At 40.1% G+C, this 16,216-nt stretch overlaps 1 protein-coding gene across 1 annotated transcript in view; it reads left to right on the forward strand.

Moving 5' to 3' along the window:
- The first annotated feature begins 1,637 nt into the window (after nucleotides 1–1,637).
- Nucleotides 1,638–16,216, forward strand: part of TUBGCP3 (tubulin, gamma complex associated protein 3) — a 121,446-nt gene continuing 106,867 nt past the window's right edge. Inside the window, exon 1 of the mRNA XM_009997967.1 lies at nucleotides 1,638–1,802. Coding sequence (XP_009996269.1) covers nucleotides 1,638–1,802 — 165 coding nt within the window. The remainder of the gene's footprint in view (nucleotides 1,803–16,216) is intronic.

Here is a 16,216-nt window from a genome sequence, read left to right on the forward strand (position 1 = left end):
GAAGGAGAGGAGGAAGTCAGTACTCATCTTCATAGACAAAAATTTACTTCTGTCTCAGTTCAACAAAAATTAAAGTGAAAAAATGAGCTTGCAACATTAAACAGACATCCAATTCAAAGTTAGATCAGGAAATACACTGAGATCTAAAAACGCAAAATAAAAAATCCAGGTTAAATAATTACAATTTATTACTAAGTAATTTTCTCCATATGAAGAAAGGCTGGTATTTCTTAGAACTGTGGATTCTCCTCAGCTCTAAAGAGATTCAAGCATACCAGAAGTGTCAACTACAACTTTAATTGCTTTTCACAGATTTTAGTTTGAAGGAGAAATAACAATCATTCAGAAAAAACCCTCAGGGTACAATTTCTAATGCAGTAAATAAAAATCCTCAATTTGTATCAATTTCCCTTTCTGCATCTGTAGTACATTGCTCTAAATATAGACTATCCCTGATCATGTCAAACTTAGAGCTTTTTTTCACAAAAAAATTACCTCCATTTTATCTACCTTAATATATTTCACTAAAGTCTGTGTTTAGAAGTATATTCCATTAAGTTAACTGTTTAAGTGCATGTGCTTTAAATAATCACTTGCAGAGCGCATTAAAAATAAGACATCCTGATTCTTTTTGGCCTATTAAGGTTTTGTAAACTAAAAATATACCTCTCAATTTTTTGCTGCTCTCTCTGCTCCTCCTCTCTCGTAAAAGCAGGCCTTAAAAACAACAAGATTTTAAAGATGCAAAGGTTTTTTTAAAACTTTATATCCTGCGAAAAGTGAGGAGCACTAAACTGGTATCAAACAAAAAACAATCCCAAACAGCTCTCTCAAAAAAGATATAAAGGTGAAAACAAAGAGGAGAATAACCCAAAGCCACAGGGTCTAATGGCAATTGTCTCCAGCCGACTCTCTACAGTGGCTTAAAGTTTGACTGTTTATCAGTTTTAGCACACTGTCCATGTTGATGTTTATGAACTGCAACTACCCCACAACATCACTTTTGTTTATATTGCTAACTCTGGCCTCCTGCATTATATGGTATTCCCCTTGTGCCTGTCGGTCTCCAGTATGTTTTCTTTCAATCCTAAATCAATTAGAAGGTAGTAAAAAAGATGCAGTGGAAGTATCTATTTATATGTTTACTGTTCTCATGTTGTCTTATTTACCAGAAAGAATTACTCACAATCAACAATCCCTACAGACAAATAAAAAGCACATAAGTAGAAAGTTCTATTCTTATCCTAACAGCAGTTTGCATACACACTAATTTTCATATTATCTGCAAAAAAAAGATCCTTTCCACAGAACAGATCCTCCTGGAAAATCTAAGGAAAATAAGGAGGTGATTTGTGACAGCCAGCATGGCTTCACTAAGGGCAAATCATGCCTGACGAATTTGGTAGCCTTCTATGACACGGCTACAGAGACAGTGGATGGTGGCAGAGCATTTGACACTCTTCCACATGACATCCTGGTCTCCAAACTGACAAGACATGGATTTGGCAGATGAACCACTTTGTGAAGTAATTGGCTGGATGGCCACACCCAGAGTGTTGTGGTCAAAGTCTCAGTAGTGGTGTTCCTCAGGGGTCAGTATTGGGACCAGTATTGTTCCAATATCTTTCTTGGGAGACATGGACAGTGGGATTGAATGTAGCCTTAACACGTTTGCTGACAATACCAAGCTGTGTGGTGTGGCTGACACCCCAGAGGGAAAGAACGCCATCCAGAAGGATCTTGACAGGCTGGAGAAGTGGGCCAATGCCAATCTCATTAAGTTCAACAAAGTCAAGTGCAAGGTCAGTGGAACCCCAGGCACAAATACAGGCTGGGGCAGAATGGCTAGAGAGCAGCCCTGAGGAGAGGTAATTGGGGGTAGTAGTAGATGAGAAGCTCAACATGAGCTGCCAGTGTGTGCTCGCAGCCCAGAGAGCCAACTGCATCCTGGGCTGCATCAAAAGAAGTGCCCCTCTGCTTAGGTGAGGCTGCATCTGGAGTTCTGTGTACAGTTCTGGAGCCCTCATCACAGGAATGACATGGAGATGTTGGAGAGGGTCCAGAATAGGGCCACAAAAATGATCAAAGGGCTTGAACACTACTGCTATGAAGACAGGCTGAAAGAGTTGGGGCTATTCAGCCTGGAAAAGAGAAGGCTCCAGGGAGACCTTACAACAGCCTTCCAGTCCCTGAAGGAGCCTACAGAAAAGCTGAGGAGGGGCTTTTCACCAGAGAGGGCAGTGATAGGACAAGGAATAATAGTTTTAAACTGAGAAAGGGTAGATTTAGGTTACACATCAGGAGGAAATTCTTCATCATGAGGGTAGTAAGGCACTGGAATAGGTTGCCCAGGGAGGTTGTGGAAGCACCATTCCTGGAGATCTTTTAAGTTGGATGAAGCCTTGTGCAGCCTGGTCTAGTGTGAGGTGTCCCTGTTCATAGCAGGGAGACTGGAACCTGATGATCTTTATGGTCCCTTCCAATGTTAACTATTCCATGACATGATTCTATATGAGGAAAGAAAAAAGCTGACTATACATAATTATACAACTCAGTATAGAAAAAAATAATTTCCATCAATTTGAATTTGCATGAGATACTGATGTTTCTCTAGAAATAATTTAAAAATAAATATAAATTAAAATATTATCAATAATAATAATAATAATAATTAATAAATACCCAGAAATTGTGGTGGATTTCTGCTAGTATTTTGGGGAAATTAACAGAAGGATTACTACTTCCTTACATCAAATTTAAAATGAAAATCAGCTTCCAGCAGCTTACACTAGATGATCAGCTTTCTCTTCTACTACCTACAATACCTGACAGCAATCTATGGCTCATCAACCATGACAACCTACAGAGAGGAGACTATTCAGCATGTCCATCTGATGAGTCACTCAAGGTGACTCACAAAAATTTCCATAACTTAAGTTCTAACACCTGTATTCCTCTTTGCAAAAGCAACAGTTCTTAAGCCATAATAATGACCCAGAAACACTCACCAAGGTCTCTGAACAGGAAACAAAATCCCCCTCTTTGTGAAGGTGAAATTTTGTAATTTTAGGCACAAAAGTAGGCAACTGTATCAAAGCTGGTCTGGTTTTAAACTTTCCATACAGCTTCTCCTATTGTAGATAATCAGGGCTGTAGGGGATTAATACCTCTATTAATAATGCTGTTTTTCAGGTTTCAAAGCTCACACGCCCAGGTTGGCCCACACTTGTATTTGTACATGTAGACAATGGAAACCGAATTTTTCAGTGTTTTACACTGGAGAAAATCCTTCACAGACAACAGCATTAATGATACTTCACATGACAACCTCGAAAAGCTAGCTATTTGTACAGTATATTTTTTTCTTACATTCAGCATCAGTTCTGAAACTCATCAGGTCTCTTCTTTAAGATATTCTGTAACCCTCTCTGTAGAATCCACTCTCCAAGGTATCTTTCCATGCTCATACAGTAATTAACGTAAAGGAAATTCTCTTGCAGTAAAGTGGCAGGGGTTGCTAGAAAAAAAAGCATGGAAATAAAGCCTTTGGATCTCCATTCCAGAATAAATTCCTGCTTAAGTTTTACCCAAATCATCCTCTCAGCATTCAATTCTGTTTAGCTTTCCCTCAAATGAGAGTCATGCCATAGTAACCCTGAAAGTGCTGTGGTGAAAAGAACTTTAAGATCATAGAGTCCAACCATCAACCTAACTCTACCAAATCCAGTGCTAAACCATGTCCCTAAGCACCAAAGCTACACAACTATTAAGTATCTCCAGGAATGGTGATACAACCACCTCCCTGGGCAGCCTGTTCCAGTGTTTGATAACCCTTTCAGTGAAGAAGTTTCCTCTAATATTCAATCTAAAAGTCCCCTGGTGCAACTTGTGGCCACTTCCTTTTGCCCTGTTGCTGGTTACTAGGGAGAAGAAACCAAGACCCACCTCACTAGAACCTCATTTCATATAGTTGCAGAGAGCAATATGGTTTCCCATAGGCCTCCTTTTTTCCAGACTGAACAACTCCAGTTCCTTCAGATGGTCCTAGTAAGACTCATCCTCCAGATCCTTCAAGCAGCTTTGTTGCATTTCTTTGGACATGTTTCAGCACCTCCATGTCATTCTTATAGTGAGGGGCCCAAAACTGAACACAGTACTCTAGGTGAAACCTCACCACTACCAAGTATAATGGGACAATCGCTTCCCTCGTCTTGCTGGCCACACTACTCCTGATACAAGTCAGGATGCTGTTGGCCTTCTTGGCTACCTGAGCACACTGCTGGCTCACATTCAGCAGGCAGGCAGTCAACACCCCCAGGTCTTTCTCTGCAGACCAGATTTCCACCAACTCTTCCTCAAGCCTGTAGCGTAGCATGGGGTTGTTGCAACCAAAGTGCAGGATCCAACACCTGGCCTTGTTGAACCTCATACAATTGGCTTCAGCCCATTGATCCAGCCTGTCCATGTCCCTCTATAGAATCTTCTTACCCTCAAGCAGATCAACACTCCCACGCAACTTGGTGTCATCTGCAAACTTACTGAGGGTGTACTTGGTTCCTTCATCCAGATAATTGGTAAAGATATTAATAAGAGAACTGACACCAACACTGAGCCCTGGGGAACACCACTGGTGACCAACCACCAGCTGGATTTAACTCCATTCACTACAACTCTTTGGGCACAGCCACTCAGTCAGTGTTTTACCCAGCAAAGCATACCCCCACCAAGCCATGAACAGCCAGAAGAATGCCATAGGAAACAGTGTTGAAGGCTTTACTGAAGTCCAGGTAAACAACATCCACAACCTTTCCCTCATCCACTAAGCAGGTCAGCTTGTCATAGGAGATCAGGTTAGTCAAGCAGGACTTGCCTTTCATAGACCCATGCTAACCAGACCTGATCACCTGGTTGTCCTGCATGTGCTGTGCAATGGCACTGAAGGTGATCTGCTCCATAACCTTCCCTAGCACCGATGGCAGACTGACAGGCATATAGTTCCCTGGATCCTTCTTCCAGCCTTTCTTTTAGATGGGGGACACATTTTCCAATCTCCAGTCAACTGGGACTTACCCAGTTATCAAGGACTGCTAGTAAATGATGGAAAGTAGCTTGGTGAGCACTTCACCAGCTTCTTCAGTACCCTTGGCTGCAGCCCATCCAGCCCCATAGACTTATCTATGTCTAAGTGGTGCAGCAGGTTACTAACCATCTCCCTTGGATCACGGGGCTTCAATCTGCTCCTCATGCCCATCTTCCAGCTTAGGGGGTTGGGTACCCAGCAAACAACTGGTCCTACTACCGATTACCCCAGTCACCATTACTAGACTTACCCATGGTCTGAAGCAGTGACTGAAGATACACACAGTATCCAGTACACCAAGGAGTAACAGGAATGATAATTTCTGTTTCATCTTCTGCTCCTTTTCCTAAACACTTCTGCCTTTATTTGCATCTTTTATAGCTACTGAGTACAAAGATTATGCCCTCAAAGACTTATCCAAAAGAGCAAAATTTCTCCCAAAGGATCACAACTAAATAAGCCTCTGTTAAGGCAGCCTTGTAAGAACTGTTTTCATTCTCTTCCTGTAGTATGCATTACTTTGCATTTAGCAATCTTGAATCCCAGCAGCTACTTACTGTCCAGTGTCTCTATATTTTGAAATTCTTCTTTAACCTCTCACAATCAACTTTGGATTGTGTGATTTTGTATGCCTAGCTGAACGACCGCATACATTGTTCCTTTGTCTAGAACGTGCATGAATTTGCTGAGGACATATATCCTTGAAGACTCCATTGCAAAGACATCTGTGAAAATTGATCATTTAGTCTTGCCCTTTCCTCATCTTCTGGCCAGTTATTAATACAACAGGAGGTGTTTCCTCTTAATCCACAACAGCTGACTTCCTTTAAAAGCCTCTGGCAGGAGGTACTGTCAAATGCTTTTTATAAATCGAAGTGCATTATACCAGCCACATGCTTGTTGCCCACTCAAAGGACTCTAACTGCTTTGTGAAGCATAACTTCTAACTAAAGAAACTGTAATGTCTTCACAGTATTTATGTGTTTCCAGAATTTTTATGGTACTTTACTTTCTTGAAACTGCTAGTTCTACTTCCCTCCTAGGCCTCTATTGTATCACACCTGTCTCTTCCACTCCTCCGGCAAACACAGCCTGATGTAATGGGTGGGTTTACACACTTGTGACAAAAAAAAAAATAAAAAAAAATCATACTTCCATATGTGAGCTATTTTACAAATTAAGTGAATATGCTTTGACCTGGGTGATAACTTCCTATTTTACTGAGTCACCCTCAATATATTAAAAGATGGCTTCTCTTGTCCACACTTGAAAGAAACTCTTTGGTCCGGGGATTTTTCAGTCCTCCACAGGGAATTCAACTGCAAAGAACTCATACAAGAATGCCAGATAACAGTACAACACAGGTAATGTTTATAAGATGATTGCTGAGTAACATTGTGAACCAGATGTCCTGCATTACTTAAGATTTAAATCTGCTCTTTGTACGTGAAGGCAAATGATCAAAGAATATCCTTGACAGTTGAAAAAGTGTTCCCTCTGCTCCCTCTTGAAGGCAAATTAAGTTTTCTGATACCACCACAGTTTTTTCTTACTGTCTTTCATGTCTTGTAGCATTTTACAAAATTGTCAGCATTCTGATAATGTGGTCAGCAGCATAGCTACAAAATTATAAACCCCTTCATCTACTTTTAAGGTTTATTTTAACCAACATCAATTAACACATCTTAGTTTATTCCATTCTCCTTAACCACACAGCAACTTTTTAAGAAAGAAACCAATCTGTAATACAATTCTTACATATTTGCACCCAGATACTGCAGTCTCATTTATTATCTTCCATCAAGTTTCTAAAAATGCTTACAACATCAGTATGCTCATTTTAAAACAGGTCTTTCAGTCTACTACCTTTTTTAAAAGGCACACAGCATTTTGATAGAAGCACACAAGATTGCACTTAATCAGCGTGTCTATTTTTATCTGCACCGTTTAAGAGGGCTTGATTTGCTGATGCATTAAAATTCAGGAAAGAGACAACAAGAAAAAAAAAAAAAAAAGGACAAAAGTTTCTACCTTGGGATTTCATCACCCAATGAAATACTATCCAAAGAAAGGTCTACAGCTTTCCATTTCCTGTTTTCAGTGAAAGGAACTATAAAAAAAATGTTACAGGAAGACTAGTATTCTTTTTACATTTTATTACAGCAGATTTTGACAACAGGTAGTGTGTCCCTCCAATCCCTAGGACTGAAAAGCAATCCTTGCAGTTTTCATTCACCTGCCCAATCTCTGCCTTCTCCTATGCTTCCCAGTAGAGTTCTTCACTGAAAAACTATTTACTTTGCCCCTTTGCAAGCTTCAGGGAGGCTTAACAGCTCAGCAAACCTTCATTTAGCAATACTGTCTCTCAAATACTGACTCACCACAGCTCCTTCTCAGCCAAATATTTTTCATTAACCACTTCAGAGTCTCCAGCAGCATGTTACATCCAAGCACTCTACATTCACTTTCTTCAATACCACTAGACTGTTCTTGAGGATGTCTGAAAAGCTTGTTTCTTACCAGAGGTGTTCCTTTTGCTCAATTTTTGCTCCTGCTCAAGATTTTTCAATTCTCCTTTTCTGTCATCATAGCTTAACCCTTCTTAATGTCAAGCTAAGACACCTGTCTGCACACTGTTCTCTCTTATTTAAAGTCTATTTGTACTTTTCTGGGTCTTGGAATTATTAACATCATTTTATTAATATAAACATTCCTACTTTGTCTAAGCATAATAGTCTAGAAAAAACTAGATAAAACAGCAGACAGAAAACTAGTTACACTAACAGCAGGTATTAGCACATACCTAAGAACAAGCAAGAACACAGCAAACAACAATCCTTGCTTATAGCCTCAAATTAATTTTAGTTGAGATGCTCTCTAGGTGGGATATGGTTTCTACATATTTAGATGCATGCTTCCATACAAAATGTTAGCATACAATACAACAAAATAGTGGCATTCCATTTATCATCACAAACTGAACTATAGTACAACCTTTCCGTTCTGTTCGGAATTTTGTATGTAGCTCACTAACTGTTAAAGTCTCTTCATGCCTTTTGTTGCAGCCTTTTGAAACATCAAAGTTTTATAACCTGCAGCTACTGTCACTTCATCTGACTTCGTATATGAACTAATGTATTGGGCATCAGATCACTGAATTTGGCCTGCTTAAAGGGTGAAAAATTTAAGTCACAGATCAAACAAAGTCATACAATGTGGCAGCTTTTTATTAATAGCATGAAAGCAAGTAGAGCATAGAATGGCTTTCTTATTACACTAATAATGACATATTAGATTACACTATGCCAATTTCTTTTCGTCAGATTATATAGCATTGCTTCTAGAAGGACATAGAATCTTTGTCTAGCTTTTTAACTGTGATAATACTTTAAGAGTTTGGAGGCTTCTGGGTTTTGTTGTTTTAAGAACTATCATGAGTAACTGACTACCTCTAATAAATATCCCGCTAAACAGAATTAAATTGCTTAATCATAGTTTTTCATTCTTGTTCTATTTCAAAATTCTATTGTGACTAGAAGATATCTTTCAGCATTAAAATGTTTAGGAAACAATCAGACCCTTCAACTTCAAAATCAGAAGAGCTTCATAGGTCTTTTGGCACTGTGCTCAATCCTGCTAGTTTTTGCTTTCCTCAAAGTGCTGTCTTTCCTCACTCCTCATTTATAAAAAAAATACCTCTGCAAGCATAGGTGATGCTGTACACACCTCTGCATAACCAAACATACAAAACCTGCACTTGAACCTGTGAAATCATGAACAGTCACAAGAAAAAAACTAAGTCCAAATACCATGACCTAGCAGGTGAGCAAAGTTAAGACACTGCTCACCAACTCTGCATGGTGACTGTAGCAGAAATGAAGTGGAGGACTGCTCCCCTATCCACCACAAGTCCCTCTACTATAGATACTAAAATCAAAACAGCAAATCAGATGAAACTCAGGTGCTCACTCAGCAGGGACATCTCTTAAGGAAACCCAGAAACCCAAATACATGCCCACTCCCTCAAATAAAAACAAAGCTTTAAAAAACAGTTTTAAATTACTTTAATTTGCTTATTTAAATCAACTACTTGATTTTGGAGAAGGGAAAACAGTTATTTTCCATATAAGCATTCACTGCATTTTGCCTTTTCTTTTTCTGTCTAAAGCTACAGATCAGTTGCTGAGACTAAGTGATACTTTACTCTGGGCCTTACCACGCTGTTAAGCGTAACAGGTATCACAGTACAGAGAAATGAGTAGTTTAAGGAGGCAGAGAGACATACTAGGAAGATGACTAAGGTCCTAAGATATACATCTTGCAAGCACATCTCTTCTTGCTCTTTACTCAACATAACCTAACTTTGTTGTGCTATTAAGATGGTAGTTGTTGGCATCAGCATGAACAAAAACACAGAGAAGGCGAAGTTTCAGGCAAATGCTAAAAGGACATTTAGGGGAAAAGTGCATTTAGAGCAACATATCTACTAGGTAGGAGACCAAACATGAATAACCTCTAAATAAAGTTATTTGAAGTATATAATCTTGCATGGCGACACTTTGGTTTTCAATCCTTGCCCAGTGTTACTCAGCCACACTATGAAAGTCAGTTTCTTGAAAAGGTAGATACCATTTGTTATCCCCTGCTATTCGAATTTTTAAAAGAATACTATGAGGTTTTTTTACAAAGTCATCACTGCCAGCACCTCTCTCTGCAACAGTAAGATTATAAAAAACAAGATTATAAAATATATTTGGAAGGGACTTTTTTAAAGAGGTTTTTCAGACAAAAGCACTCTCAGAATAAAGGCCAACTTAGCTGATGTCAATTTATCTCCCTCACTTAAATTCAGTCCATAAATTCTCAGTGCGGATGCAGTGTTCCTTTCAGAGGATCACAGTAAAATCCGAAAATAATTTTAGACTACATTCATCCACTTGACTGGATGCAGCTTTAGAACAAGTAATAACAGAAGCTGAGTTTTGGTGAGCCATGATAAAAGCCATGAAGATGTAAAATTATGGGTGTGAAGTTTATCACTACTTACTACTTTATAAGAGCCTCACAATTTAAGACAAACAGATGTCATATAGCATCATACTTCCCTTTTTTTGCATTAGTAAGGAGGTTGAATCCCACAGTTAAATAGAGGGGAGGTTGTTGCAGCTCCAAGTCCCCACCTTCAACCAGGAGCAAGGCTCAGCTCAGCCTGCACTCCCTGCTGTCATATGCACAACACCAGTACATATTTACATACCCTAGTCAGCCAGAGAGATCAACACACTGAGAGATGAAACACACACAGCACCACAGCCACATCCCGCTCTCCTCTTCAGTCTGAGCAGGATGGAGGTCCACTAGTGAGGATATATCTATAAATCTATACAATGCAGATCCCTCCAGCAGTGTGGCCCCCAAGACTACAATCCTGCTCCTCTTGCTGCTAGACACTGCCTCTCACATGTCCACACACACAGGTGGCTGGAACCCCCCAATCCCCCAGAAGCCAAACCCCTATCATCTTCCCTATGGAGATAAACACACCCATAGATCCCACTCGTAGAGATCATAAAACCCCATTAACTCTATGGCAGCTGGTAAGACTCCCCCAGTCCCACCTCTAACAAGCTCCTCCCATAGTCTCACCCTTAGAGACAACAGCTCCCGTCTTCCAGGCTTGATCCCTGCTAGTGCTCACACACTCACTGGCACAGCCACGCTCTGCAGCTACTGGCACCACAGGCACAGGGCTCCAAGTGCTGTCACTTGCATCCTCTCACTGCAATGTCTGCAGTTGCTGGCACCACAGGCACACAGGCAGCACACCAGCTGCTGCACTCAGACCCCCATCACACACATACACACACAGAGGAAAAGAGAAAAGTAATTTAACAAAGAGACAGGACAGGCTGCACTGATCAAGTGAAGGGCACAGACAGATAGCCATACAACCAACCACTTTATTTACATGCAACCAGCTTTTTTTATCCCCTTATTCCTCCTACTTTCCCCACACTTGCTCCTCCCCAAGAAAACTAGATTCTTGCCTTGTCTGCCTTTGGTTCATCCTCTAGTCATCCCATAGCAAGTTCTGTGCTATCCTGAAATGCACTTTCCCCCTTGAGTTGAATAGGTATACTCAGACAGTGATCCATCTTGCTGAGCTTCACTCCTGGACACTAGGGCTGAGGGCCTCCTCAAACAACCCTGGGAGGGGCTTGGCTTCTCCTTTCCTCTGAGACCCTAATTTGTGTTCTCCTTGACCACCATTTCACCTTTGTGTTCTTCCACCAGCTAGTGAAGATGGGCCTTTGAGGAGCTGATGCCTCCTGGGATAGGCCTCCAAATACAGCCAGGCAAAGTACTATTCAGGTGCCTCCACTACCACTGTTTCTCTACACCCCTCTGTGGGCATGCAGAAATGAGTTTATCATGCAAGTTGGCACTTTGTTCACCTTCAAACATTTAACTTGAAAGCTCCAGGAACATGTGATATTAGAATGGTGTAGTAGTTTTGATACATTGGTGCAAGTGTAATAAACAATTAGGTGTTTCAAGCTTGAGCTGTGTAATTCACCCAACCTTTTTAAAGTAAGCAACAGTGGTAAACAGGAAAAACTAAGTTTCTTGCAGCTGATGTGAACTGTCATCTTGAAGACAGGTTAAGAGTAATTATAAAACATTAGGCAGAGGAATGCTTTCTCTTAACTTGCCTTCAAAGTACAGACTTCTTGGTGCCAAAGCCTGGGTAATGGTTGAACACAAATCAGGTAGGGAGAAAGTGACAGCAGAGCTATAACTGCTTTCTCACCCACTGTGCCACTTCTGGCAGTGCTGTCAGTGGACAAATCACCTGCTGGTGCCCTGCTCAATAGGTGGCACAAAGATGTAAACCTTAATTTTTGTTCATAGAACGGTTTGTGCTGGAAGGGACCTTAAAAGACCAACTAGTTCCGACCGCATTACATGGACACCTCCCTCTGGTCCAGGTTGCTCAGAGTCCCATCCGACCTGGCCTTGAACATTTCAAGGGAGAGGGCTGCCACAACTTCTCTGGGAAACCTGTGCCAGTGTCTCACTACCCCCAAAGTGAAGAATTTCTTCCTAATGTCTAGCCTAAACCTACCTTCTTTCCACTCGAAGCTGTTACCCCTAGTTCTATCACTACATGCCCCTGTAAAAAGTCCATCCCAAGCTTTCCTGTAGGCCCCATCAGGTACTGAAGTTTGCTTATAAGGTCTCCCTGGAGTCTTCTCCAGGCTGAACTACTCCAACTCTCTCAGTCTGTCTTCATAGGAGAGGTGCTCCATTTTAAGGAATGTAAAACTACCACTTGTATGCCATTTTCAGCTTTAATATGCTCCAATGAATTGTGTGATACCTCAATCTGCTTTTGCGATTTACTCTTAAGGGTTTAAACCACTACAAATTTGTACTTGAGAAGTCTAAACTGCATGCCAGACCCCACTGAGTGCACTTCTTCCATTTTTGGTGGCTTAGACTCATCTCAGTTGGGGGTAGGGGAGCAATCAAGAATAATTCAATTAGCAAAATAAGAATTTCATTGAACAGATGATTACTTGCCACTGGAAGACACCTGTCAAGTTTCACTTTCTCACCAATAGGCTTGATGACTGGAGAAATGAGAGCACTTTTCCCTTGAATCAGACTCAGCATATAACACTATTTAGAAGGAAGGATGCTTCACAGACCCTGTCACTACTGGAGAACACAGGGAAGGCCATTTCATAGCACATTAGAAAACTTTGCCAGTAACGGGAGGCATGAAATTACTTATCCACAGCGTGTAACAGCAGCAAACAGGAAACATTACAACATAAAAGCTTCCAACATGCACACAACAAGGAGTAGAGATTACTATAGAGTCACATCCTGAAATATATCTATAGTAAAATGTTTGTGGTTTGTTGGGTTTTTTTTAGTTTTTTTAATACACAGAAGTAGAGTAACACCTGTATGTATTACTACAATAGACTGTGAGGGATTTGTCCTCTAAGATCAAAACACAAGTTTATGAAGAGTGCAGTACTGAATAAAGGGCAGTAACCGCCAAGAAAATTAACAAAGCCTCATTCTAAGTTAAAACAATTTACTTAACCACGCTTGAGTGAACATACCATTTATTAAATGGCATAGTAGCATGAAATACCACCAGATATAGAAAATACAAAAAGGAGGAAACTTTAAATATATTTTAGAAAATATTTTCTAATTCTTTATATAAGCAGGGTCTTCTTCCTTCTCCATTATGCTGGTTTTGGCTGGGGTACAAGTTAATTTTCTTCATAGTAGCTGGGTATGGGGCCATGTTTTGGATTGCTCAGAACAGTGTTGATAGTGCAGAAATGTTTTCATTACTGCTGTGCAGTGCCTGCAGAGTGTCAAGGCCTTTCATGCTGCTCACCATCCCACCAGCAAGCAAGGCTGGGGGTGCACAAGGAGTTGGGAGAGGACACAGCTAGTACAGCTGTCCCCAGCTGACCAAAGGGATATATTCCATACATGATGTCATGCTCAGCATCGAAAGCTGGAGGAAGAAGGAAGGGATGGACATTTAGAGTGATGGTATCTCTTCTTCCCAAGTAACCATTACACGTGGTGGAACCCTGCTTTCCTGGAGATGGCTGAACACCTGCCTGCTGATGAGCTGCTGTGAATGAATTGCCTGTTTTGTTTTACCTACCAAACTATTTGTATCTCAACTTAGAAGTTTTGTCACTTCTACTTTTCCAATTCTGTCCCCCATCCTACCAGGGGGGAGTGTGAAAGCTTAGTGGTGCTTAGTTGCCAGCTGGGATTAAACCATGACATCCATTTCCACCTCTACTGCAACAATAACAGACAAAAAGTTGCATCACGCTAGGTCATCACTAATAAATATAGCACTGTAGGAAAGAGTCATTATCTGAGTAGCTGCCTCTACTGGTAGGCTTTTATCCGTACCTCTGTAGTGGTAGATGAGTCTAATGTTAGCACTGCATTACACAGTCATTTTCCTGATTAAGAGAACAGTACATACTTTACAGTGTACATATCAGCAAGGCTTCTTTCAAATTCTGCTGCAATAGAAGCCTTCAGAAACTCCTGCAGAAACAACCAGAAAACAAGTATTTACTTCTCTTGATTCCTGGTAACTTCTGGATTCGTAGACATAAGAAAGGAGTTTCCTTCAGGGAAGAGCATCTTTTAATAAGTGGCTTAACAACCAACCTGTGGAACTGGGTCTAAGCATTCTCTTGGGTTTAATTTTTAAGTTTACATTTGAACCAATTAACACTGACAAGTGATTAATTCTTCAAACATTTTAAATAGTTAAACTATGAAACTGAAGACCCAGTCTGCAACATTATATACTCTGATTTAAAGTTTCACTTTTTGTCTGCTTCTCCTCCACACCAAATTGCAGCTATTCACTGCCTACTACTTTTCTATGAGAACTGGTTTTATCATATTAGAATTGGAAAAGTACAACAAAGCAGATTCTTCCAAAATGGCTAATCACCCTTTCTCTAAGATGCTTTTTTAACAGAAAGCTATCTAAGCTCATAATTTTTTCCTATTATTTTTCTCTGTCCTTATTTAGGACAGTTAAAGGAGTTAAACATAGCAGGAACTATACTTTATTTCAGTGTTCCTTTCTTTCTTACACCAGTTTCCTTATGTGGGCCAGGGGGGCCAAAAAAAACCAAAAACAACAAAACAACAGCCAAAACTCAAAACTTGACAAAGAGAGTGCAGACCACTTCAGAGCTGAAGCCAGATCAATTCTGCTGTTAGCTTACCAAGTGGTTAATGGACTTTGAAGGCTGCCCTGGACAGGAAGGTTCTTACATAAATTACAGGATTATCCTACAACCTGGAGGAAATAATGAGCCTTCCCACAAAAAAGCAAACTAACAGTAGATCATACTAAAATAACTTCTAGAAGGAGATCTCAACACACAGGAAAGTGCAGCAGAGAACTGCAAACATTTGCTTATAAAAGACTCTTGAGCGTGAAACCTAGGAAAGAAATGGGTTTCTCAGAAGCTTAGACACACAGGCAGGAAAACCCAAGGGTAGATTCAACCAGACATGAGTCAGAAATTGACTCTGTTTTGTTATGCCATTGGCTTTTTTTTCTGCAACAGACAGGGGAGACAGCATAAAACAAAGAAAAACAAACAAACAAAAACAAACAAACAAAAAACCCTCCACACAAAAACCCAAGCACATTTCATTATTTAGCAGATGACAAATTCTTCCAGAAGCACAAGAACTGATACACTTAAATAAGGGAGATGGGGAGGGCTACTTGGAGGAGGAATATGGAGACTTGGAATGGTGATGCATCTCTCTTTTGTTCACATTTCATTTCCTCCTGTGAACATCTGTATCCTTGTTATCTACAACACACAATTTGTTACCACAGAAATAGTTTTGTATGTGTATGCATGCATACACATACACATTATACAGCTGTATCTTTATTTCTCCAAAAAGAGAAAACTTCAAATTAATTGTAGAGGCTATTCCACAGAATGTTTCAGAACACAAAAAATGTCCTGCAATTTTTTCCACATCCAGCAGTATTAATATGAACACATTTGCTATCTTTTCTTTCATTAAGGATACAGCATGCACAACTGTTAGAAAGTTAACTAGCAGACTCTATTTCAGTCCCCCAAGAGACAAAAAGAGTTGGCAGAAAGATTGCATACCACTGGCAAAAGTTGCTTTGATGCCTCTTCTATTGAAGGATTATCACCATGAAAAAGGTTATGTTTGATTCCATTGTATTTCTTGCATCTAATAATATTCCACCACTTGAATACACCCCACCACCCCATTCTGAAGAAAGCCACAGTAGATTTAAGCCAAACACAACGACTAATTTTAAAAAGTAAAATATTAAATCCCTTTTAATGTTGTTGTAAAGTATTTCATAATATTAATGTATATTTATTAAGACAAGTTTAAAATGTAAAAAAACCCCAACCCCTCAATAGCAAGGATTTTATGTTCCTCTCTTACCCAAAATAGAAATATAACAGGTTCATAAAACAGAGTAACTACCAGCATTTTCAGATGTGATGCTACTTGAAGAGCAAATATAATGCCTGTGCCTTGAATCAG

Source organism: Chaetura pelagica, unplaced genomic scaffold (assembly GCF_000747805.2).
Source record: "Chaetura pelagica isolate M959 unplaced genomic scaffold, ChaPel_1.0 scaffold123, whole genome shotgun sequence".
Classification (NCBI taxonomy): domain Eukaryota; kingdom Metazoa; phylum Chordata; class Aves; order Apodiformes; family Apodidae; genus Chaetura; species Chaetura pelagica.